Genomic DNA, 25,003 nt, shown 5'->3' with positions numbered 1-25,003 from the left:
AGCCATGCTTTTCATTGCATTGAGTCATGCCTGTAGCATGTTATTTAATTAACTTGCTAGTATGGTTTGTTCTAATACGTGTTCCTTCTACAATAGAAGAGTTGAATTTGTGTTCAAGAGGCATAGATAAAAGACAAGTTAATTGGTGTATTTGTTTTGGATTGCCTTTGAAGAAAGAAGCATCCCTATCAAAACTTTCCAAGTTGTCAAGTACATCAGGGCTGTAGGAATGGATGATGACATGAGCTGGCTGTTCAGGAAGATGAGTACTGACATGGAAGTAAGCTGGTGGATGTGATGTGATTGATGAAAGGCTACTGAATAGTGTATGGTTATTTTTATAGTGACTAGCTTACAAAGGAATTGAGATTATTTGAATATGTAAAGAACTAGAATTATTGAGTAGCCTTTTTCAAAGTGACTGCTGCAGCCATTATTAGATTAGTTCTGATCTAGTGCAGGAGTATTCAGATGGCACTGGTGGTGTGGAACATGTTGACTTTATATAAGGAATTAAATTGTTCCAAAAAGGAAACTGCAAAAAATGGAAGAATGACAATTTTTTAAAAATGTGTTATCAGAATATAATAAAGGAGAATAACTAAGATAATAAAGTGTTCCACTGTGTGATAGTGCAATTCTTTACAGAGTTACACTGTTCTAAGCCCATTGTTGGAAGGCTTTTTGAATAAAAGGTCTGGTGAACAGAATTATCTTTCCAATTTTGTAGATTTTGAAAGATTGTTAAATTGGACTTGATAATAGCTGAAGCTCTTGTGCTTGAAAGACTGTATTAAAGGAAATCCCTGAGTGAAAGTTACCGTATATACTCGGGTATAAGCCGACCCGAGTATAAGCCGACCCCCCAAATTTGAGGCCAGAAAAGGGAATTTCTTATTGACCCGCGTATAAGCCGAGGGTCAATAAGAAATTCCCTTTACCGGCAATGCTGCGCTCTAAAATGGCGGCCGCCATTTTAGAGCGCAGGGCCCCTGCCCCAGGTCGCCCTCCCGCCGGCCTCCGGGCCCTCCCAACCCACCCCAACCCACCCCGACCCCAGTGCCATCCAAGGGGGGGAGGGGGAAGAGCCCCTGAACCCCCTACTTACCTGAAGAGGTGGCGGCGCGGCCTTCCTGGGCTGGCAGGAGGCCCCTGCCGGCCAGAGGAAGGCGGCCAGGCGCGCGGCCAGCGGCGCAGCGGCCGGCGGGGGCCTTCGCAAGGCCCCTCCCGGCCAGAGGGAGGCGGCCAGGCGCGCGGCCGGCGGCGCCGCGGCCTGCGGGGGCCTCCTGCCTGCGCAGGCAGGCCCCTCCCGGCCAGAGGAAGGCGGCCAGGCGCGCGGCCAGCGGCGCCGCTGCCGGCGGGGGCCTTCGCAAGGCCCCTCCCGGCCAGAGGGAGGCGGCCAGGCGCGCGGCCGGCGGCGCTGCGGCCGGCGGGGGCCTCCTGCCTGCGCAGGCAGGCCCCTCCCCGCCAGAGGGAGGCGGCCAGGCACGCGGCCAGCAGCGACGTGGCCGGCGGGGGCCTCCTGCCTGCGCAGGCAGGCCTCTCCCGGCCAGAGGAAGGCGCCTGGGCCCGGCGGCGGCGGTGATGGAGGTAAGTTCCCCCCTCCCTCCTCCCTCCCCCCCTCCCCCCTCTACCGTATTGACCCGCGTATAAGCCGAGTTCGGCTTTTTCAGCCCTTTTTTTGGGCTGAAAAACTCGGCTTATACGCGAGTATGTACGGTAGCAGTATTTAAGGTGAATGTTGTTTATTTAACTCTGCTTTAGTGATTTGAAGGGCCCCTGGGGTTGCCCATGCATTTGCCGAAATGGCAAGGTTAAAACCATAAAAGGAGAAAGTAAAGCAGCATTGTAAGCAAAAGCCCAATAATTAGACAATTTGATGACTGTAGCCCAGATTTTAGTGCACTAACACTTGATTATCTGGCGCTTGATTATCCAGAATAGTCAGTTAACCAGCATTGCCCAGATGGCAAGTTTCTTCTTCTCAGCCAGCAATACCCCTGTGTCTTTGGGCCCGTACATGCACCACTCCCTCCTGTGCAGCTGGCCAGCTTGATGCCTCTGGACACTTCTTGGCTTGTGATTGCCAGCTGATGTCACCTTGGATGCCTCCTTCCCCCTTAGACTGCCTAGAGCTGTCTGGAGCCAGCTCTGCAACAGGTATCCTGGGTAGCTCTCCTGCTTTTCTAGTTGCTACATAAATGGCTTGTGGGGAAGGGGACTGCAAGGTGTGGGAGCTGTTGCCATGGCAATGGTGTTTGATTGCCAATGGGTGGTGTTTGGTCACTGCAGATTCCTGGGAGCAGGGGGCCCGAGCAGAGCAATAAGCTTGAGTGTCTGGCACATCTGATTAACCAGCAACCCCCATTCCCCATGTGTGCTGGATAACAAAGCTTTTACTATATTTATGTTCCATGTTCAAACATTAGCTTCTTGCAATAGTTTCTTTTATAATGTGTAGGCAGGCTCAGTGCATTTAATGGCTACAGCTAATGACATCTGAGTCAGTTTGTATGCTGCAGTTGTTGTTGTTGTATTATTTTTATATATGCAGAAAGAATAGACAAATTTATTATTACTAATTAGGATTTTTTAATTTCTCCCTTATTTCTTTTTTAAAAGCTAACTCCCATTTCAGTGTACTCTGTTATCCCATCTTTCCCCCTTAAGGTAATAGTATTTATTAGATCCTGTGTTCGAGAACAAGAATCTAAGAAATTAGCATATTTAAAATCAGATCTAGGACATTATGGTATTGACAAATGTTGGTTTATTTCCTCATTAATCACCACATACTTTAGCATGCTCGGCCATCCTGTACTACATTGACTTGGAAAATTCCCATAAATAATTGTTAAAAGGTCAGTTCAGTGAAGCATCTCTCTTTTAAACAACCTCATGAATTAAAGTTTTGCTGATTCAATCTTGTTTGCCCCTCCATTTTCACCTTTTGTAACTGGGATAAAACGTAATTACATGTTTACATTTTTTTCTAATATTACTGTGGTTTTTTTACAGATGTTTTTGTTAGTGCTATCCTAAAGTCTTGAATAGTGAGGCAGTGTATAAAAAGAATGGCAGTAGCTTGTAGCAACTCAGGCAGCCCATTCCTGAAGGGGGTGGTGGTTAGGCGGCGCCCAGAGGAAGCACAGCTGCACCGTCTCCAGAGTGGCTTCCAGCCCTGTGCTGAAGCTAAAAACCTGTCCTTTCCTCAAAGCCCCGTGGAACCGCTGCATAGTATTCCATGGGGCTATGCCACCATTTTTGGTGGCGTAAACTGGAGTACTGGCAGAGGGGGCATTCCCAGCCCGAAAGGGCTTGGAAAACCGCCTACAGGCAGCTCCGCCCCAAGAATGTCCCCTGGATGCCGGCACGGGGAGTTGCGCCATAGCAACGCCACCAGGAGGCAGTCCCAGCGCCCAAGCCCCACACTGCCACGCCACTCCCCTGCGTCACCATGTGCCAGTGTCCATGCCAGTTTGCACGGCACAAGTGGCACGGCACAAGTGGCACGGATGCTGACGTAGGGGTCACACCAGCTCCTATGTGGTTTCAGCCCCCCCCTTTGTGGATTGCATGGTTATTGTTACCACAGTTGCTGAAAAGATTGTTATTTTGATATTTGATAGTGCTTTCCTTATTAACCAAGTACTTGCAAGGGCTGGAACTCTTTTTACAAAGTCATCATAAAAGTGAATGCAAATATGAAATGTATATCTGTGAGATTTATGCAAATCAGTGTAATTCTTAAAGTGATACAATATCTTACTTGCATAATGATTTTTTTCTTCAGAAATTTAGGATGTAATTTTTAAATGTCATATTTTTGAATACAGATGCTCAGCTCTAATTCAGACACAACTAATCAACAGGAAAGGATGCACTTAAAACTACTGATTGAAAACAGCTCGAGAACAATTTTGGGTTGGATGGAAGAAATATACTTTTATATGTCACTAGCTTTTGTGGCTGTGGTAGACATAATATAAGGCATGACACCTGCCAGTGCAGTTGGAGATACCTATATGTTATGAATAGGGAATCTTATAGATTATGGCATTGTTACATACTTTATTTTTCTGTCTTTGGATTATAAATCACACTAGATTCCCCCTCACAATTAGTATAGAGGCTTGTGATTCGAAGCTATTTACTGTGTGTGTTATTTTTAGATGGTTAATATAATTCTAGTACATCGCTGATATTGATATCTGGATGTGTTCACATGAATTGTTTATGTAATTATTTTTATGCAAATTAGTTATGTAATATTTGGATGAGGTTATTCAGAGATTTGGAGAGAGGTGTCATCAATAATACAGTGATGCCCAGTTCTGCTTTTCCTTTTGATCTGGGTTAGGTGATGAAGCGGACTTTCTCCACAGGTTCAGAGGCAGTAAAGGGCTAAACGATGGCTAATTAACGGATAAGACAGAAGTTCTGGGTTGGTTCCTATGAAGCGCAAGCAAAAAGCACTCAAGTCACAAACCTTTCCCTCCTTCCCCTAGCACCCCTTGATGACTCCCCAAAAACTCATGGATCTATTGAGTCTGTAAGAACTCAAGGGTGACTTACAGAGGCTAACTTCATTACACATCATTACACTTCATAAAACATCAAACTTCAGTCCACAATATCATATAACATCATATAGTCCCTGAACAGCAGAAATGCACACACCACAATCAATATAAAACAGCAAATCAGCCTTCCACTCAGCTGGCCAACTAACTAAAATGGTTTGCATTTCTTACTGCCATTGAAAGCTTACCTAGATTTTCTGCTTTAAAGCCATCTCAAAATTCCATGAGGGTCTGTGTTTCTCTTAACATACATGGGCAAAGTGTTCTACAAAGTTGGGGCAGCCACCAGAAAAGCCTGAGACTGGGTGATGGCCAGCCTAACAACTGCACTAACAAGTAGGGAAAACACCAAGATTGTGCTGAAACGATTAAAGGGGTTACATGGGTTCATCTGAGGGGAAACAGTTTTTCTAGTATGTGGGCCCCATAAATTGCCATGGGGGTCCTCAGTGAAAAAGAGGGGTCAGATGAAATGATGCCCCCTTCCTCTTCTGCCAGTGGAACTTTCATTTATTGTTATGAAGATGACTTGAACTGCATTCCATTCTTCTTTAATTGCATTTTAACTCAAAGAAGGGTAGAGAGCAAAACCTTTGGAAACCCCATAGCACAAATGCCACGGGTTCAAAGAATTATCTCCCAACACCACCTTATAGTACAGCTCAGCCAGATGGAAACAGAACCATCAGAATGCATTGCTCCAGCCACTATTTCAGCCTCCTAGTCCAGAAGGATATAATGTTTGGTAACATCAGTAGCTGCTGAGAAATCCAGAGGGTTGCCTCCCTTTCCCAACAAAGGATTGTTCACCAGTAATATACTTGGATCCTCAATCCTATACCTGAAAGAAAACTACTATCGGATGTGGGATATACTTCTGAGTAGACCTGTTTAGGGTTGCATTTATTCAAATTATCTTTGAAACATTTTGCATCTTTTTGTGGCTATCAGGTTATTTTTAAACTTGTGAAATTTTGTAATGCTCTTCCAAATATAAAAACATTTAATTTCAGTTTTGTGCTTTAGCATCCCAAGAGAAGGTAGTGCTTATACCAATTGCAATACAGCAGTGTCAGAAAACATTTAGAATGCTTCCTTAGATTTTTTTTTTTTACTGAGTAGTTGCTTTTCTCCCCTCAGTTTTTGTTTGTCCAACTTTCCTTTGTTTTTGTTTTTTGTTACCTGTTTGAATGAGTGGAAGGCCTAAGTTGTTCTCTGTTGACAGAATGTAAATGTCAATTTTATTTTGTCGCAGTTGGAATTGATAAAAAAATCACTTTATTCCACTATATCTTGATAGTTCAGTGACTTTTGAATATTGAATATTACTTCCTTTATTTTTCTGATTGTGGTTGGCAGGAAGTACAGGTTGAGTATCCCTTATCCGGACATCCGATATCTGGACTGACCCGAAATCTGGACCTTTTGAGCTGGTATGCAGGCATTACTCACAGGCATTACTTCAGCAGCACCATTGATGGTTCAATGTACACAAAATTATTAAAAATATTGTTTAAAATTCCATTCAGGCTATGTGTATAAAACATATATAAAACCAATGAATTTTTTGTTTAGATTTGGGACCCATCCCCAAGATATTTCATTATGTTTATGCAAAGATTCCAAAATACGGAATGATATGAAATATGGGCCACTTCTGATTTCAAGCAGTCAAGTGATTTCAAGAGATACTCAACCTGTATACATTTCTTACATATTATCACAGAATAACTGTCATTATATTGAGTCTGATGCCTTATTGATATGAAGTACTGCTCTGTTGACAAATAATAGTGATGTTAAGTGTTTTTTTAAGGTGAACCATATGCTTATATTGAATGGCATTCAGCAAGAGATGCTTGTTCTCAAGTAACGTACTACATTGCACTAGTTTCAGGCCAGACTAGTACAAAGTCAGTGTTTGCATTTCCTCTCTTTCTACTTGCAGGGGGGACACAGAGACTACCTCGTACAATTGGAGTGTCTCTGGCCAAAGAACTAATCTTTTCTGGTCGTGTTGTTGATGGCAATGAAGCAAAATCAATAGGCTTAATCAGTCATGTGGTGGAACAGAATGAAGAAGGGGATGCTGCCTACAGAAGGGCATTAGCCCTTGCAAGAGAATTTTTACCTCAGGTACAAGTCAAGAATGTCACTTAACCTGTAACTTCATTACAGAAGAAGACAAATAACAAGGAACTATGAAAAAAAATTGGGAAAGCTAAAAAAATCCGAATAAAACATATTAAAACCATTCTAGTCAAATAGAAATCAGACTCCATATGTGTAAGCTACATAGTAGTGCTAGTTGATCTCAGTATTAGAGGTGTGTTTTTCCTGTGCCACCATTATATTTACATTTTGAATCATATGTTTGTTTGCTTGACTGTCACAATGTAAGATTAAAGCTAAATCTTTGAGGCTTCTGTTACAATTTCCATGTTTAACCCATTGTTACTATGATGCTGCTATCAGAGCAGTGCATGCCTTTAATTCTCACCTTGGTGAATGTTCTTATTTCTTTGTCTCTAGACATCCCAGTTCAGTTTTCCATACTAAAATCTACAGATTCTCTGCATGAACAAAAGTATTGAACAGGCACTTTGTAGTTGGAGGCACAAATTCTAAACACAAGCAAATTCCATTCACTTTATGGGATTTGTATGCATGTAAATGTGTTTAGGTATGTAGTTTTATATATATTTTTTAAAAAATGTCTTCTGCAGCATTTTGTTTCTGCAACACTGTCCATTTGTTTACTGCTTAATATTGGTGTACTAGCATAATATCATTAAGATATTGCACACCCTTGAATACTCTGTTATTTAAACAGTACCTAAAGTTAAAAACAAAATTCACAGTAAAAACCATACAATAGCATTAAAACAGTCAAATGCCAACAGATAACATCTAACAGCCCCAGAATGCCCTGTTAAGAAAAGGTGTAATAGGACAGAACTTTTAAAAAGTCACAAGGAAAGCTACCTTCCTTATAGTCTCTGGCCATTATAAAGGAAACATGACTCTGCCCAGGGTTAGAACTAATGACTTTGCAGAAAAAGGGCTGTCGATAAGGTTCCCAACCTCCAGGTAGTAGCTGGTAATCTCCTGCTATTACAACTGATCTCCAGCCAATAGAGATCAGTTCACCTGGAGAAAGTCGCTGCTTTGGCAATTGGATTCTATGGCATTGAAGTCCCTTCCCAAACCCTACCCTCCTCCGGCTCCACCCCAAAAATTTCCTGCTGGTGGTGAAGAGGGACCTGGCAAACCCTAGCTGTCAAGTAGATAAATGGGGTGGTATTAGGGATTGTCACTTGTAGAAATTATCACCTGGAAGAGCTCTGTTTGATATTAGAGTAACTTTACTTCCTTTTATTGTAGAATTCATCTCTCAGTGTTGCACACTAGTTTGTGCATACTGAAAAGTATAGGTATTACCTCTGAAAATCTGCTTCCTCATGTTTCTTTTGCAGCATCTTTTAAAATATCATGCTGCTGTTGGGGGAGGAGATTATTTAATGGTGGTAATTTAGATCGAGAATATTTGTTGCTTTTCCTCTATATCAGTAATTTTTAAACTGTGATTTGCTGCAGCGTGCTCGAAGGTATGTCTTTAGGTGGTCCTTGGAATTATAACCAAAATTATAGAGGTCTTGAAAAATACCAAATTAAAATTAAACTCCTTCCTGTTTCAATACATCTGTTCTGAAAGTGCAAGTTTCAGGGAAAGGAGATGTGGTCCGGCCTGAATTATAGTGCCTTGAGTAAGAAATCATTCAGTAACTTTATTTCTGTTGTGTCAGAGTATGTGGCAAAAAACAAAAGGGGGGAAAGAAAGCCCCTACTTAAAAAGCTGGGTACCCAAAGGTTGGGTGGGAAAAGACTCAATTAAGTATAGAACTTTTTTTTTATTTTAAGGTGCTAATGTCTATATTAAAAACAATAAACATTATATTAAAAGAAAGCACAAATGGCAAATGCATAGCTGTGTTTTCAAAAAGAAAGTGAAAGATACAACCATTTGTATGAGTACTATAAAGTAGCATGTAGTAATACAGTTACCAAATACAACATGTGTAGTTTGCAGTACTGTAGTTATAATACAGATTTTATGCTGCAAAGATCTTCACAGGTTACTAGGGTTTTTTTCCCTCCAGCATTCAAATAATGTTTGACTTAGTGCTTGCTTTTAAAGAAACTTTACTTGTGTATTGTCATGTTTTGCCCATATAATAAATATAATAATATTTTACCAGAAATGCAGGTTGGTTTACATACTAGTTCTGTATTAGAATAAAAACACACATATGTTCATTATACATCGGATGTAAACTGTGCTTGTCCCTTTCAGACATCTAGAAGTAGAATCTAGCAAACAGTTGAATAACTAGCAATGTTAGATTAGATCAGTTCTGCTAATGGTGGATCCTTCAATCAACAAAGGGGTCCTTCTGCCAGCCTCTGCAGTGTATATATTTTTTAAATTAAGTGACATAATTTACTGATATCTATTCAGAATAAGAGATTACCTACCTGAAAGAATATAATCCTGACCTGGAGAACCCCAGGCTAGCCTGATCTCATCAGATCTCAAAAACTAAGCAGGGTCTGTCCTGGTTAGTATTTGGATGGGAGGCCACCGAGAAATTCCGAGTTGTGTGACGTGGAGGCAGGTAATGGCAAACCATCTTCAAATGTCTCTTGCCTTGAAAACCTAGGGGGTTGCCATAAGTGACTTGATGGCACACACACACACACACACACACACACACACACACACACAAATAGCTAAACAAACTTAAGTTCATAATTAGAAGCATAAAATAGAAAACCTAACATTCACAATGGATTTATTCCCACTTTGTTGTGTTAATTTTAATTTTGACAGATGTGTGCAAGTTCGGTAAAACTGTCAGTAGCTGTGTTAGTTCACATGGCTACTTTAGTTCATTTCATCTTTGAATTCTCTCTCAAGGAAACTTACCTTCTTTTCCATATCCAGAACATAGCATAATTAGAAAAGGGCAAGAGTCCAGTAGCACCTTAAAGACTAACAAAAATATTTTCTGGTAGGGTATGAGCTTTTGTGAGCCACAGCTCACTTCTTCAGTGAATTATAGCATAATTAGTGCTGTATGAATATTTTAACTACATTATTTTAACTTGATTACTACATTATTTTTGCAATCAATTGTAGCAAAGGAATTAATGTTTCTTAGCTTCTTTATCGTACATGCAGAATTTCTTACTAATGTTAATCATCTTGCATGTGTTTTATAGAATCTTATCCGTCTTTTACATTGTGGGCAACATTTGCATAGTACAGATGACTCAGTCTCACCAAGCATTGCATGGACAGAACTGCAGTTTTATACTACAGTATGGATATAAAAGACAGATATACAGATCTGTAGGATAAATTCCACTTGAGAGCAACAAAACTAAAAACTTTGCAGGTTGTTATAAAAGATCTGTATATTTTATTTATATGGTTTTTAAATGGCACTCTCTCCAATGTAATGTTCTTGTTCTGAGTTGTACCTGTAACAGTTTTGGGAAAATGTCAGGATTACATTACAAGTTAACATCTCGGTATAGCTGGATACTAGTATATTTAGGTATAAATACTAATACTTGAAAACAATCTGGCCCACAATTTGCTGAATTTGACAGCATATTCTGAGCCTAAAGGACAAAATCCTTAGGAGGCCAGGAAGGGCTTGCCCTGGTGTTTGGGGCCCCTGCGGTTGTGCCACTTACGCTGCCCAGGGTGGCATGGACGCCATCCTCCTGGCGATGCCATGGCAGCGCCGCCCAGAGATGCCAGCATAACCTCGCACTGGCGCCTGGATGGCGTACTTCTGTGCGCCGTCTTCCCTGGGGTGTTCCCACTCCGGGCCAAGGGAGGAGCCACCTTTAAGCCCTTTCATCTGGGAACACCCCCTTTCCCTTACCTGGAGACATGGCACCTTTTGAGGTGGCGTATCCCCGTGCAATCCAATGGAGTGGTTGTATGGGTTTTCAAGGTAAGGGCAAGGTTTCAGCCTCAGTGTGTGTGGGGGGAAAGTCACCTCCAGTCACCGGTGCAGCCCTTCCCCTCAGGAATGGACTGTTAAAATAACATTGGAAATAATGACATAAAATGTAATGCTCTGTTCTAATCATTAGGTAAAGCTGAAAATCTAGATAGGGAATCATGCCTTGGATCCTTGGATCCAAAGCAAAATAATAAGTGTGTTCTAGAAGTGTGTTCTAGAAATCTCCAAATGCAAATGAAATAATTCATTGGGGCTAAATGAGTTCTGTAGCAGTTTCCATGCTTCCACTCATGGCTTCTTATCATCTGGTGGCTTTTTAAAAACCGTTTTATGCTAAGATGTTGCGTGAGAAAGGTTCTCTAGAAATGTTTTCACATGCAGGAGAACTGCCATTAGGTCCAGCATCCTTCTTTAAATTCATTATGTTTAAGGATTTATTTCCTAGCTCTTTCCCAACATTATCTTTTTATATTTCATATTTCCCCCCTAAATGGTTAACAAAATAGAATAGTAGGAGTCTGACTTATTTATCTTAATAAATACTAATGTCTGGATCTGAGGGTTGTTAATGAAATGATTGGCATTTGAACACTTTTTGTCACTTTTCGTGTGTGAAAATGAATATCTGATCTGTTTTTAATTTTAGGGACCAGTAGCAATGAGAGTTGCAAAATTGGCCATCAATCAAGGAATGGAAGTAAGGATATTCTTTTTGTGCTTTTACTATCTAAACTCACAGTTGATTCAGGCAATCCTAGACATGACAGCATCACAACCTGGCATGGGTAGTGCCAAATCTTTATAAAGTGGCATGTGGGGAAAGAACACATTATGACTGGAAGATAGGTACTGAACCCTTCCCTTCCCTCTGTTGCTTCACCTAAAATAGATTCTCCCTTTTTCTCTCCTGCTGGTGGTTACTTTTGGTCTCAGAGCTTCACTAGGAGAAAAGGTAATGGGGAGGGAGAAGGACAGGTAGAATAAAACTTCAGCACTACCCTGCCACCTTCTTATGCAGAGCTTTACATTTCCATCTTCCCCACTATGTACTTAGTTACTAGTGAATTCCCAAACCATTATAACACCCTTGAATTTAAACACTTTCTGCACATTATTTTAAGAACATAGCTGAGACAAGTAGTCTGTCTAGACCTGCATATTGTTTCACACAGATGCTAACCAGTTGTCCTGGAGGGCCACCAAATGGCTGAGGCCTTTCCCTGATGTTGCCTCCTAGCACTGGTATTCACAGGTTTGCTGCCTCTGTGTATGGCTGTTAGCCACTGATGGATCTCTCCTTTATGAATTGTTAATATCTTCTGCCAAATATTGAAGATATGATATACTTTTTAGTGTTGAGAGTCTTAGCGGCCTACTTTAAATCCCAGTGCTCTTGCTGCATTTCATATCTGTGTCCGTTGCTTAACTTTCCATGTTTTTGTGTATACCACTAGAATCATGGACTCAATTATTTTTTTTAAAATGAAATAACAATTAATTTCTGTGCATGCATAGTTTAACAGATTGGGTGTTGTGTCTACAGTAAAACGTGCATTGGCACAAGTTCAGCCTAGTAAAACAACACTTTAATTATGTAATTGTACAATAATAGAAAATTATATCAAACAGTCCATATGCCTGTGAAATCTAAGCTACTGTAGAAATACAGTGCAATTTTCTTTCTTGTATTTAACATGTGTAGAAGTTTTTTTCATTATATTTCACATTTTTGTTTCATAGGTGGATATGTTAACAGGTTTAGCAATTGAAGAAGCTTGTTATGCTCAGGTATGTAATTCTGTGCAAAAATAGACTGAGGAACATTCACAAACTTGGTTCCTAATCTGTGGTCTACAATTTCATTATTGCTGTTGTAACATTAAAATAGTTTATACTGCTGATCACATATGGAGGTCTTGAAATAACTCCTTGAGTATTTCATATGATTTTAAGAATGACAAAGACTTGTTCATGTATTATGCTTCAGTTGTTGAATGACAGGTCATACTGTATGGTATATGTCTACTTAATGGGAAGTATTCCTGCGATTGACTAAACTAGCTGGATAATTGTCCTTCCGTTTGCTTCTATGCAAGATTTTTTCCTGTGTTGAATATGTACATACTGTCAAATTTCAAATGCAGTGTAGAAACTGCATAGTATGATCTTTGTTTAGAATTTCAAATATAATTATGAACCACGTCTAAGTCTCTCTGAAATTGGGCCTCAGTTTGTATAACCCTTCCTTATTATTACGAATGCTATCTTCTCTTAAACTCCTCCCTATTTATTTATTTATAAAATATACATGCTGCCTCTTGAAAAGCCTGCTTGAGGTGGTTTACAACTAACATACTAAAAAGAAACAACTAAAACAGCAGCCATTACAAACAAAGCCATAAAAAAGCCAGTGCTGTTAAAACAAGCCAGGATGTAACAGCAGCATACAGTACACACTGAGCAGCCTAAAATGATGTAGATAAAATGGCTAGAAGCAGACCATAAAATGGTTAAAAGATAAACCCTTTAGTTAAAAGCCTGGGTTAAAAAAATGTTTAAGTCTGGCATCTAAAAGAAAGTAAGGTAGGCATCAGGCGAGCCTCACTGGAAAAGGCATTCCAAAGGCAAGGTGGTACAACAGAAAAATCCCTGAGTCTAGTTGCTTTCTGCCTCACCTCTGAAGGCAGGACACAGAAAGCAGGGCTTCAGAAGAGGATCCTAGATGGTGGAGTGGATAATAGGGGTAGAGGCTGTTCTTCAAGAATCCTGGTTGCAAGCCATTTAAGGCTTTAAAGATTAGAGCCACCCCTTTGAATTGTGCCTAGAAACGTATGGACAGCCAGTGCAGATCTTTCAGCACAAGAGTCATGGGAAGCCCCATATAAAACTTATTACAGTACTCTAACCCAAATGTGATCAGAGCACAGATTGCTGTGGACCCATACTTTTCAAGGAAGGGCCTTAGCTGGTTTATCAGCCAAATCTTATAAAAGGTGTTTGATGCCACAGAGGAAACCTCAGCTTCCAGCTGTAGGCCAAGATCCAGCAATAACCCCAAGCTATGAATCTGATCATCAGTGGCACTGCAATCCAAATCACTGGATGATCTTTCCCAGTGGTTTCATGTAGATGTTAAATAGCGTGGGAGATAAGATGGTTCTCCACTGGACTCCATAGCATAAATGCCAAGGGCTGAGGAGCAGTCCCCCGCATAGCCTTCTAGAATCAGTCAGTCAAGTGAGACCAAAACAACTGGAGCTTGGTGCTCCCAATTCAGCCAGCCTCTCCAGAAGGATACCATGGTCAATGGTATTGAAAGCTGCCAAGAGGTCCCGGGAAATCAACAGGTATGCATTTTCCTGTAAGCAATCAGGGCAACCTAGTGGCAGCACTGAGATATCCTATACCACTGGTTTGCAAAATAAACAGATATTGACAACAAATTACATAGCATCACGGATTGTATTTTTATACATTGAGTTCATGCTCTGCGAATGTGCAGTTAATGCACTGGTCTAACTTTAAACATATGTTGCTACATAAACTGAATTAACAGAATAACCGCAGTGACCAGGAAAAGCACCCAGTTCACCAGCCCACCCTTCTTCTCTCCTTACTAGAATGCAGTTGCCACAGAAGGACTTGTGTCCAAGCAGCAAACAAAAGCAGTAGCAACCCAACTGAAGGACATGTGTCCAAGCAGCAAACAAAAGCAGTAGCAACCCTGCTAGCCTAGAGCAAATGACAGCCATATATCCTGCCCAGCCACCAGCATACTAGGTGACTGGCCAATGCAAAGGCCCCATTGTCTTTCTGAGTCACTGATTGGGCAGTGATTACATAAGAAGGCATGTCTGTCAGTCTTTCCTTAACTCTGTCCAGCTTTTTCCAGGACTCTTCACCTTCATGAGTTAAGACCAGGGCCGGATTTAGGTTTGATGAGGCCCTAAGCTATTGAAGGTAATGGGGCCCTTTATATGTCCAGCTGTCCTTTGTCAACAACAAATTGTCGCTGTGTTTTGTGTTGAATATATGCTATATGGTAATGTATGGACCTAATAGGTATCTAAAGCCATTTGCACATAACAAAATATGTATTTTATCAAAGTAATTGTTTAACTGAAATACAATTAAGAAGACGGGGCCCATTACTTACATCATAGGAGCCTACACAAAACACTGTTGCTGTATGTAGGTTTTATTTTATTTGTTTTTTATCTTATATTTTGGAAATGTACATCGGTTTTTTTCCTTTAAATTTTTTTGGGGGCCCCAAGAGAGTGGGGCCCTAAGCTATAGCTTGTTTAGCTTATACGTAAATCCGGCACTGGTTAAGACTACTTCTGTCCGTGTGGAGTGCTCCCTGCCTCTGTACCATTTTAAGAAAAAAAAAGCTGTGCATGTGAGTCCTTGCAGGCAGGGACTTGTGAGCAGGATTACTCAGACAAGAAGGCTGCCGTGGCCTTTAGAAAAGCTTTAGATCTTTAGAAAATGTTTTGTTTCTAGACCTTTGGATCCTTAGTAAGTAACTCCCCCTTATCCCAGATCAGGATAGGATCCAGAAATAAGCTAGCCTGGTCTCTTAAGGTAAATTGGGCTGAATTGTGAGAAGTCCATACTTCTGACATTGATCTCTTGGGTTGGAGGCAGCAGTAAAAGGAACAGATCTTACTAAGCCTTAAAAGCAAACTCTTCTCTCATCCGAGCAAAGTAGCTTGTTATTTGGGTGTGAATGTGTATTTTGACACTCTAAAAGAAATGCATCTTAACTTAGTTGTAAATATTGGGGACAAGTTTGTTACATCATCTGACAACTGAAATAAGCTTTTAGTCGTCTTTGGAAGTGATGATAAACTTGTTGTTTTGTTAAATTGAAGGCTTCTGCCAGAGTCATGGGAGGGGGGTAATTGGGAACCAGAAGTAGCTCTTCGCAGATCTACAATTTACCCCAACACAGTACATAACCATTAGTATATATACTTGACCGTTCACATTTTAATCACTTACTGTACGCTACTATTCTTTAATTTCAGGGGGAGGGAGGCCTATTAAGATGTCTGTGCATCACAATAATGAATATTACATCTGAAATTAACCTTGGTGTGCTAGTTCTTCAACTGGCATAAATCAGCAGCATATTAACTGTAAAGCAACACATCTAATTTATAACAGCTTGTAATTTTTTGTTAATTTTCTGTATATATATTTATGGATGGAACACATCACCAACCTACAGGATTGTTTGCATAAATGTGTGCCTAACTTGTAATGTTAATGATGAAAATAACTTTCTTCTTTGTAGACTATTCCAACAAAAGACAGAATTGAAGGACTCCTTGCTTTTAAAGAAAAAAGACCCCCTCGCTACAAAGGAGAATAGGAAAAAAGAGAGGACTTCAAACGAATGACATAAACATACTACTGGAAGGTCTTTTTAGCTATCCTTTGCCTCAGAGCCTGGGATATCACAACCATTAAAGGAAAAGTAACTACTAATACTTTGAAATCTATAATGTATTCAAGTGTATATTCAGTCTTACTCTTTATGGTTGTGAAGGCTTCTCTGTACCTGCAAATTCATTGGGCCATATACCACTTGTATCCCATATGTATGAAATGCATCCCCCGTAAACTACATACACAAAATTCTTAGTATAGACAAAGTTATAACACCAGTGTGTACATACTGTTGAACAGAATAATTTAATTCTTCATACCAAAACTGATATGTATTGCACAGAATTTTTAACTGAATGTATAGATCAAAAAGACCATATTAAACTTACAAATTTATGAATAAAAGTAGCTGAATCAAGGTGAGAAAAAGTAACCATGGGGTTATGTTATATATAATATTGGTACATGGAAACTATTGGATTATGGTGCTGCGTCATTGTATGGTACAAGAGGGGTTATCTTAGATTTTCACACAGAGCTGTTTGAGGTCAGCATGGTATAATCAAGAAGGAACTTCCAAACACATGAAAGTATTTTGGAGCACTTTTCGCTATTTGCATGCATCTGAGAATATTGTAAAATTCAAAGCCAATTAGAAAAAAAATCATTGTTGTGCTTAATCTAAGTAGGCTTACATTTGCATCATAGATTCAGGAGATGATGGAATTGAAAGGGCCAGTATCTGAAGCTGTAACACAACAAGTACTTCGATGCTAAAAGGTAAAATTCTATAAACTGTGATGGGTTCTGCTTTTGCAGTATTGTTGTTTTTAACAGTCATACACATGGATGTTTCCACATGGGCTTAATCTTCTGTGGTTTCTCCCTAGACCCAGCAAGCCCTGCTAGCATACTGTAATGTCTTTGTACATTCACTTTCCCAGACCAGGGAAATGTAACCAAAAATCTGATATCTGCTCAGATCTAATATATTCCTGTTAGACTAATCTTTCTCCCCCAGCCTAACTGCTCACTAAATATCCCTGTCAGATATTCATCCCTCCCAGTATACAGGTCCTATTGGCTGATTGGAATCTGTGTTGCTTGGGTACATTTCTGTGTTCTGCCTGTTACAGGCAGCCATATCAGAATATGTACATTTTCCAAAATGGCATCACTGTTGAGATAGACTGATTATAAAAACTGTATTCCTACAAATACAGATCTTCTCACCGCAGTTTTGTCTAGTTTACCAACCTATAGATTTAATAGCAATGTAGAACCCCAGAGTGCAGATTTTTTTATAGTTCTCAAAAATGGGGCCACACGTGGCTATAACACAGGAAAATCCAGGTTTGTGAAAAATTGTTTAGGAAAAAAAATGTGGAAGAGGTTAAAAACCCAAAATTGTCATAAAAGTGATATCTAACTGGGTGCAGAAATAGCAAAAGAAAAAAAAGTTCCTTGATAGCATAGATCTTGTGAGACCACCCAGTGAGATACTGGAGTTGCCAAGGCAATTCACAAAGACAGGGCCTTCACTTGTGAGGGCTTGCCTCACCAACCCTTAATAATGTGGCAACAGTGATCGCAATGATGAAGAGGAGGTGGTGAGGAAAACTAGGGCCAGTGCTAGCAGTGGGGTGGGGAAGAAGTTTTAGGGCTGGCTGTTGGGAAAAACAGCCAAAAGGAGAATGGAGGAAGGGGGATAGGAAAGAGGTGGGCAAGCCACAGAGAAAGAAAAGAGCACTTGGGTGGGGGAAAGTGAAGCTGAAAGGGGGCAAAGCAGGGCTGGGGGAGGGGAGGATGGAATTTCCCCTCTTCTGAAAGTCCCTCTTGCTTTTCTTTTAATCCTTGTACATGTGGACCTTTCTGTGATTCTTTTAAAAGTTTTAATGAACTATAGGGTGTAAAGAGAATGTATTCAATATCTCTATGGTTTAAAGTAGCTTCTAATAAAATAAAGAAACCAATAGTAATTGAAGTTGCCTAATAATCACTAAAACTGTAAAGTGTGCTGCAGAACAAAAAATGTCCACACAATTGCTGAGAGTAGGCTGTTGAAAGAAGTTTTGCATCCAAATAGCTTCATGATGAAACTTTTAATCTTATCAAGGAGGATGGTCCCTAACATTGGGGCATTTGTTCTTTGCCCCATGTGGGTGAACAGAGTAGAGTCTGCCCTGCAGAATGCAAGCAGTAGCTGGGCCTGTATGAAGACAAATGGTCTCTGATCTGTGTATATCCCAAGACTTATATCCCAAGGGCTTTAAAGAAAATAACTGGTGCTTGAAATTGGGCATACAAGCTAACTGCCAACTTCTACAGAGTAGGGTGAACATTCTGAGCCCCCACGTTAGATGAATGGTGGCATTCTGTACTATTTGAAATTATGAGTTCATAAGAGCACCCTCGTGTAAAATGCATTACAGTCAGCCTAGAATTACAAAGGCATGGCTCATTGTGGCAAGAACCTGCTTCATCAGGAAAGGGCTCACATGAAATAAGTTGATGAGATACTTTTGGTCATTGTCTTGTAACTATCCAGCAGCAAAATTAGAATCCAGGATTATTGATAGGTTATTAAACTTGAACAGAAAAGAAGACGATGACTGCATCTATCACCGAAAGAATCTCTTCTCCAGTACATGGGCTATGCAGTACAACCGGCATTATCTTTGTCATCTTTTAAAACTTCATCTGCCCAATTGCATCTGCCAGACATTGGATGTAAGCTGAAACAGATGTTCCTGGGTGCTTATTTTATGAAATATAGATAGCGTTAGGTGGTCACAGCATACTGATGACACCCAGTTCCAAATCTCAAAATTATCTATTTTGCATCTGTTGGCTCTTTGTTGGGTGCCATGCATTTGTCTTTTTGAAATGTGGCTTTTAAAAAAAATGTGCATTTATCTGTGCGACTGTGCAAACGAGATTAAAGTTTAATTAATGGTAAACTACTTTCAGGTTATTTTAATTACCTTAAGTAGCTTTGTAGTATTGTTTGGTAACATTGCCTGTGGTTACTCTACAGTTGCATAATGATGAATGAATAGATTTAAAATTACGAGAACTCTATGACTAAACTTCAGCCATATATTTATATGAAAATTTATTATGTACAGTATGGGAGCTTTATCACTTTGCTGACAATAAATCTAATGAGGTTATCATTCCATGGAGTATAATTTTTGAAGGAAAACTAGCTGTTCCTCAGGTGCAGCCAAGATTATTTTGTATTGTTTTAAAAAACGTTATAATGCTATTTTAGTGCAGGAAGTAATTTTGAATGCAGTTGTTACACATGATTAAGCACATTAACTTCAGTTAGGCTAAGTGTGTGTAATTGATGCAGAAAATAGCAAAACAAATATTAAATTTGTGTCGAATATTTCTGATTGCTTCAACAAGGCTGCAGATTGCAGTAGTAAAAATACCTGTGACATCTTGGATTTTTTAATGTTATGTTCCAATATAAGGAAAATGTTTCTTATTGTCTTACTGTAGTACTTGACTTAACAATCATTGCTTTGGAACTGTTTAATTAATTATAAAAGATCGTTATGCTTTATACTGAAATCATATCAGAGGAGAGATCATGTTGAAAATTCATAAAAGAATTCTATTCATGAAGTGGTGCTGGATGAAATTTACCATAATTAATTATTGGCACCAGTTATTCACAAGAAATTGCAGAGAGGATAACTTTAAAATTTTCCCGTGCGTCACATTTCCCTTCTGGGATACTATAAACCCTTTGAGGCTTTTACAAGGCCGATTTCCCCTCCTCTTTCTGGTTTCCATTTTTGTTTTTTGGACTGACATTCAACTGCTTTCAACATTCTGTGCTTCCTAGATGTCAGTTATGATGCAGGATCCTCATCAGGATGTATTTGAGGTTTTTAAAATTTACAGTGACATTTTTTGGCTTACCTAGGGAGTTATACATGTATGTCAAAACTCTCTTGTCTGTGGATAGCCCCATTTTGTCCTGCTGATAGGCATGTGGCCTGCAAGTTTTGTATTACCAAGAGTAATAATTACTAGGAAGGTACTTTCCAACCTCAGAATATGTTGCCTGTTTCCTGATTCTCCTAAAGGATTGCTGTGTTTTCAGTCAAAACGTTTTACTTTCACCTCAGTCTTTGCCCACCCGCATCAGACAGTGGAGTCTCTTGTTCTTTATGTTCTTTGACCTGTGTTCTTGTCTCTGTCTGTATCAAGAATGGGACTAATGAACCCGCCACTGCTATAGCATACATTCCTATCCACTGTGTCTTAGATCCAAAGATGCTGCTGTACAAATAAAAGGCACATTTGCTTACAAAATGTGTTGCTGCTACTCTATCCTTTCTGCCCTCTAAGAGCCCTTTTTAAGAATCCCTTTGTTTATATTTTTATAAAACATTTTTGTGCTGCCTTTCTAACCAAATATGTTGCCTTTCCATCCAAATAGGTTCCCAAGTTGGCGAACATTAAAAATGTCAACATTCAAACATCTGAGACATTAAAACAGCATTTAAAATAAAGATATATAAAATATTTAAACAAATAAATGCATATGAACTCTCTACCACACAGATAACTACACAACTGAAGTGACAATTATTAATGACAAAACTTTGCTAGAATACAACAATAGAGGGAGACAGACAAATCTCCCTGGGGAAGGAGTTTGAAAGTTTTGGTGATATGACCAAGAAGTTCCTTTCTCAGGTGGCCACCCCTCTAGCTTCAGATGGCAGGGGGAACCTGAAGTATGGCTTCTGAAGATGAGCAGAGTGGACAGTAAGTTCACATGGAAGGTGATTCTTGAGGAATACTGGCCCCAAATCATATATGGCTTTAAAGGTCAATACCAACATCTTAATTTGGACCTGGAAGCAAATTGGGAGCCAGTGTACATGGAACAAGACTGGAGTGATATGGTGCCTATGACCCACTACAGAACATTCTGGCTGCAGCATTCTGTACCAACTGTAGCTTCTGAACAGTCTTCAAGGGTAGCCCTGTGTAGAATACATTGGAGTAATCTGATCTACATGTTACTAAGGCATGCACCACAGTGGCAAGATCTTTCCTGTCCAGGAAGTGCCACAGCTGGCTCACCAGCCAAAGCTGATGAAAGGTACTCCCATTCCGCCACATGAGTGGCAGACGCTAATCTGGTGAACTGGGTTGGTTTCCCCACTCCTACACATGAAGCCAGCTGGGTGAGCTTGGGATAGTCACAGCTCTCTCAGCCCCACCTACCTCACAGGGTGTCTGTTGTGGGGAGCGGAAGGGAAGGCGATTGTAAGCTGGTTTGATTCTTAAGTGATAAAGTCAGCATATAAAAACCAACTCTTCTTCTTCCGCCATCTGTATCCTTATAGCAAAAATTCACAGCTAATATTGGACTCCATTCAACCAACTCTTGTCTAGGCCTTGTTAGGTTATGCACAATTTTGAATAATTCAGCCAGACAAGCCTCTGCAATGGCAGCACAAAAATATTCACACTGTGATTGCCAATTTGTAGGCTTTCAAATGAACTCTATAGTATACTGTGTCTGATTTGGTTTGAATGTTCTTCCAATAACGCTCTATCTTCCAACCCTTTTTAGTTCCCTCAGCTTATTGGTAAACTAGGGAGTTGTAATCTGTTTCAAAAGAGAGAGAGGGTTTTGGGATCAAGCCTGTCTAAGGTTTCAGTGAGCCTCAAGTTCTTGGCCCTCACTGACCAGATTCTTACCATCCCCCAGAGCATTCTGGAAACCTGTTGGATGTATAATTCTGTGAGGATGAACCAACTTAACTCAGCTTCCACTTTTGTAGGAAGAGATAGGTAGGATTCCCAAAGCCTTCAGCAGGTAATGGTCTGACTATGACAAAGGTGCCTTCGACACCTTCACTACATTACAAGAAACCTGCTTAGTACATAAAGGGAGCATATTACCTTTCTCGTGTTGGACCAAAACAATCTGGGACATGGTGGCCATTAATTCCTGAACCTGGCTAAAACACCAAGCCAGAGATTGTCTCCACTAGTTTGGCCGGGGTGTGTGCTGCTAAGCTAGGCAGACAGTAAATCATCAGGATCCCCATACTGTCCCTCGTACCCAACACAAGGTTCTTATTATCAATGCCAGCTACTGCCTACACTGGGAATCTGTGAAAGGAAACTTACAGAAGACCATAGCCATCCCACCTCCCTGTATTAGGTTGGTGAAGAACTACATACATGGCTGGAGTCAGCTGGGATAACATTTATGTACAAGTTACAGTTATGTTCAGTAAAAAAAACAAAAACCTTGATATATAACTTTGGGAGGGGGGGTCATCTTACATCCATGGTCACCTTCATTTTGAGTAAGTACTATATTATCCAATTCCTCAACCTAGGTTTCAGTTAAGCAAACCCTTCTTACAAAATCAGAAATAAGAATAGTTGCATTCTTATTTCTTACTGACTTAGTGTTACACATCACCAGACTAGAAAAGGAGGCATTCTTGATGCCTGAACACCCATATTCCTCTCAGTGGGAAAGAGATTGGACAATTGGGGAACTCTACCATATCTCACCAGTCATTTTAGGAAGCCAGCAGTGGGATAGAAAGTCCACAGCTTTCAGACTCCTTGCTTACCACGGCCCATTTGAATACTGTTTTCTGTTCATCTGAAAAAAATATCTGTTGTTTTTGGCTGACATTAGCCCCAGGCTAGCCTGATATTGTCATATCTCAGAAGCCAAGCAGGGTTGGTCCTGGTTAGCATTTGGACGGGCAACCTCTAAAGAATACTAGGGGTGTGATGCAGAGGCAGGGAATGGCAAGCCACCTCTGAATGTCTCCTGCCTTGAAAACCCTACGGGGTCGTCATAAGTCAGCTGTGACTTGACGGCACAAGAAAGAAAGAAAAAGAGTGACAGCCTCTTGCTTAACTAGCCCTGGAGCACAGCAATGTCACCCTATTGACTGGGAAGGGGGAGAATTCCCAATTTATTCTCCTCTCTTTCAATTCTTGGGGAAATCCTGGTTTGCTATAAATATTTGGAAGAATTATGTACGGAAAGACTTCAAGGATGTAGTCTAATGAAAGAGTGTGTAATTGTATGTGGTTTGCGACGTAAGTAACTACTGCTGCAATCCTAAGCATGCTTTCATGGCAGTAAGGGTCATTGAATAAAATACTGGACTTACTTCCAAGTAGACCTGTTAATGATTGCTCCCAGCATCCTGCCATTAATGATAACAGTTTCATGGCTTTTCCCACTTTGCCAGTGGAAAAGACAAAGAGGAAATGCTGAAGGACACAAAGGGTTCTTTGTGTGGTTAACCATGTGAGGGAAAATCTGGTCCGCAGCCCAAGAATGTTTACTTAGAAGTAAGTGCCATTTTAATCAAATATAAAAAGAGCCCTGCTGCCAGTGGTCCATCTTGTCCAGTATTTGTATTTGCTACAGTGACCAGGGTCGCCATGAGTCTGAAGCGACTTGACGGCACTTAACACACACACAGTGACCAGTCAGATGTCCTGCAACACCCACAAGCAGAGCACAGTGTGAAGTGCCTCCCCCAGTTGTTGTCTCTCCAGCAACTGGTATACTGAGTTACACTCGTTCCTAACATGAAGGTGCCATGTAGCCATCCATGGATTTTTCTAATTTGTTAAAGCTATCACTCTGTCTTGTGGCATTGAATTCCATGAGTTAATTATGTATTGTATTAAGAAGTGCTTTCTTTTGTCAGTCCTCAATCTACTGCCCATCAACTTCATTACATACACCTAAGTTCTAGTATTTTGAGATGGAGAGAGCCCTGACTATCCATGGAACTTATTCAAAGGTGACTGTGCTTAACATTGCCACCCTGTATAGAAAAAAATTGATACATTTGTAGTAGTGGTTAGGGGATTTGAAATAATTGGAAAGGTTAAATTACCTATGACAATACTGATTTTAAGATGCTTCACTGGTGCTTTCAAAAACACTGCTTTCTTCCTCGTTGTTGCTAATTAAGCCATGTCTCCACACATATTTGTGCAGATTACAGAACTGTCTTGTGCAGCAAAACCCTTTTTATTTCTTGTAATTACAACATACTTGTCTGAAGGATTTCACAAGTGTTCTTTTTGGTAATACTGGTAGGAGATTAAGTAAGTGCTTCTCACTAACATTGTTGCTCAAGAACTTCAAACGCAGTTATGTGTTGAGATTTGATGTGCTATGCATTCCTTTGGCTTTCTTTGTTCCTCTGACCTTTATACTTGTTTGGCTCATCAAACCCTCCTGTAAAAATGCATGTGTTTTCTCTCACACAAATGCCAGGAACCACTTGAACTACAGTTTGATTCCAGCTTTAATGGTTGCTGTTCCTAATGGACAACAGTAATATATGCTAGCCAACTTGGCTATAGTTATATTTTTACTATGGCAGAAAATATAAACTTCAAAGCTCCTTCTACTTTGGACTAGAAGACAAGTTTGTCTTCCTTCATATCATCAAACTTAATTATTGGCAATAAGCAACAGTTGGCAAGAGCAGTCCATCGCATGGTTCCATTTCTGTCTTAAGAAAAGGTCAGCATATGGTGCAAACACTTTTTTTTCTGTATTATGCAGCCTTGTACTCTGATCACATAACACATGTTTGAGAAAGCATTATGCAATGTTATGTTCCTGATTAATGACTGCTTGTGCAAGACGTTTTCATTAGTCTGAATGCTGGGAATGATTAACTTTGTGACATAACTCTCATCGCATAAATATGGGAGGCTCAAGCTTAGCTTCAAACTTGTGTTTCAGAAATCACTGAACACTTTCTACTTTGTAGTGTACATGATTAACAACTGGTTTCAGCTTCAGAGTTGAAAATAGAGCAGTCTATTTGGAGAAAGACCAGAGTTGATTTATGTTTAGGGGTTGAAGTGTCACACATGTATAATTTGGGAAATGGGGACAGCAGTGTCTCACTCAATGTCAGCCCCCTTTCTCAATAG

General features: G+C 40.2%; 1 protein-coding gene across 1 annotated transcript in view; it reads left to right on the top strand.

The window, feature by feature from the left end:
• Positions 1-16,169, top strand: part of AUH (AU RNA binding methylglutaconyl-CoA hydratase) — a 45,358-nt gene extending 29,189 nt beyond the window's left edge. The window contains exons 7-10 of the mRNA XM_056848994.1: positions 6,532-6,719; positions 11,271-11,321; positions 12,365-12,412; positions 15,927-16,169. Of these exons, the coding sequence (XP_056704972.1) occupies positions 6,532-6,719; positions 11,271-11,321; positions 12,365-12,412; positions 15,927-16,004 (365 nt within the window). The 3' untranslated portion in view covers positions 16,005-16,169. The remainder of the gene's footprint in view (positions 1-6,531; positions 6,720-11,270; positions 11,322-12,364; positions 12,413-15,926) is intronic.
• Positions 16,170-25,003: the final 8,834 nt, after the last annotated feature.

This window comes from Euleptes europaea, chromosome 4 (genome assembly GCF_029931775.1).
Source record: "Euleptes europaea isolate rEulEur1 chromosome 4, rEulEur1.hap1, whole genome shotgun sequence".
Lineage (NCBI taxonomy): Eukaryota > Metazoa > Chordata > Lepidosauria > Squamata > Sphaerodactylidae > Euleptes > Euleptes europaea.
Note: the sequence above shows the minus strand (reverse complement) of the source record. Positions and strands in the feature narration are given on the sequence as shown.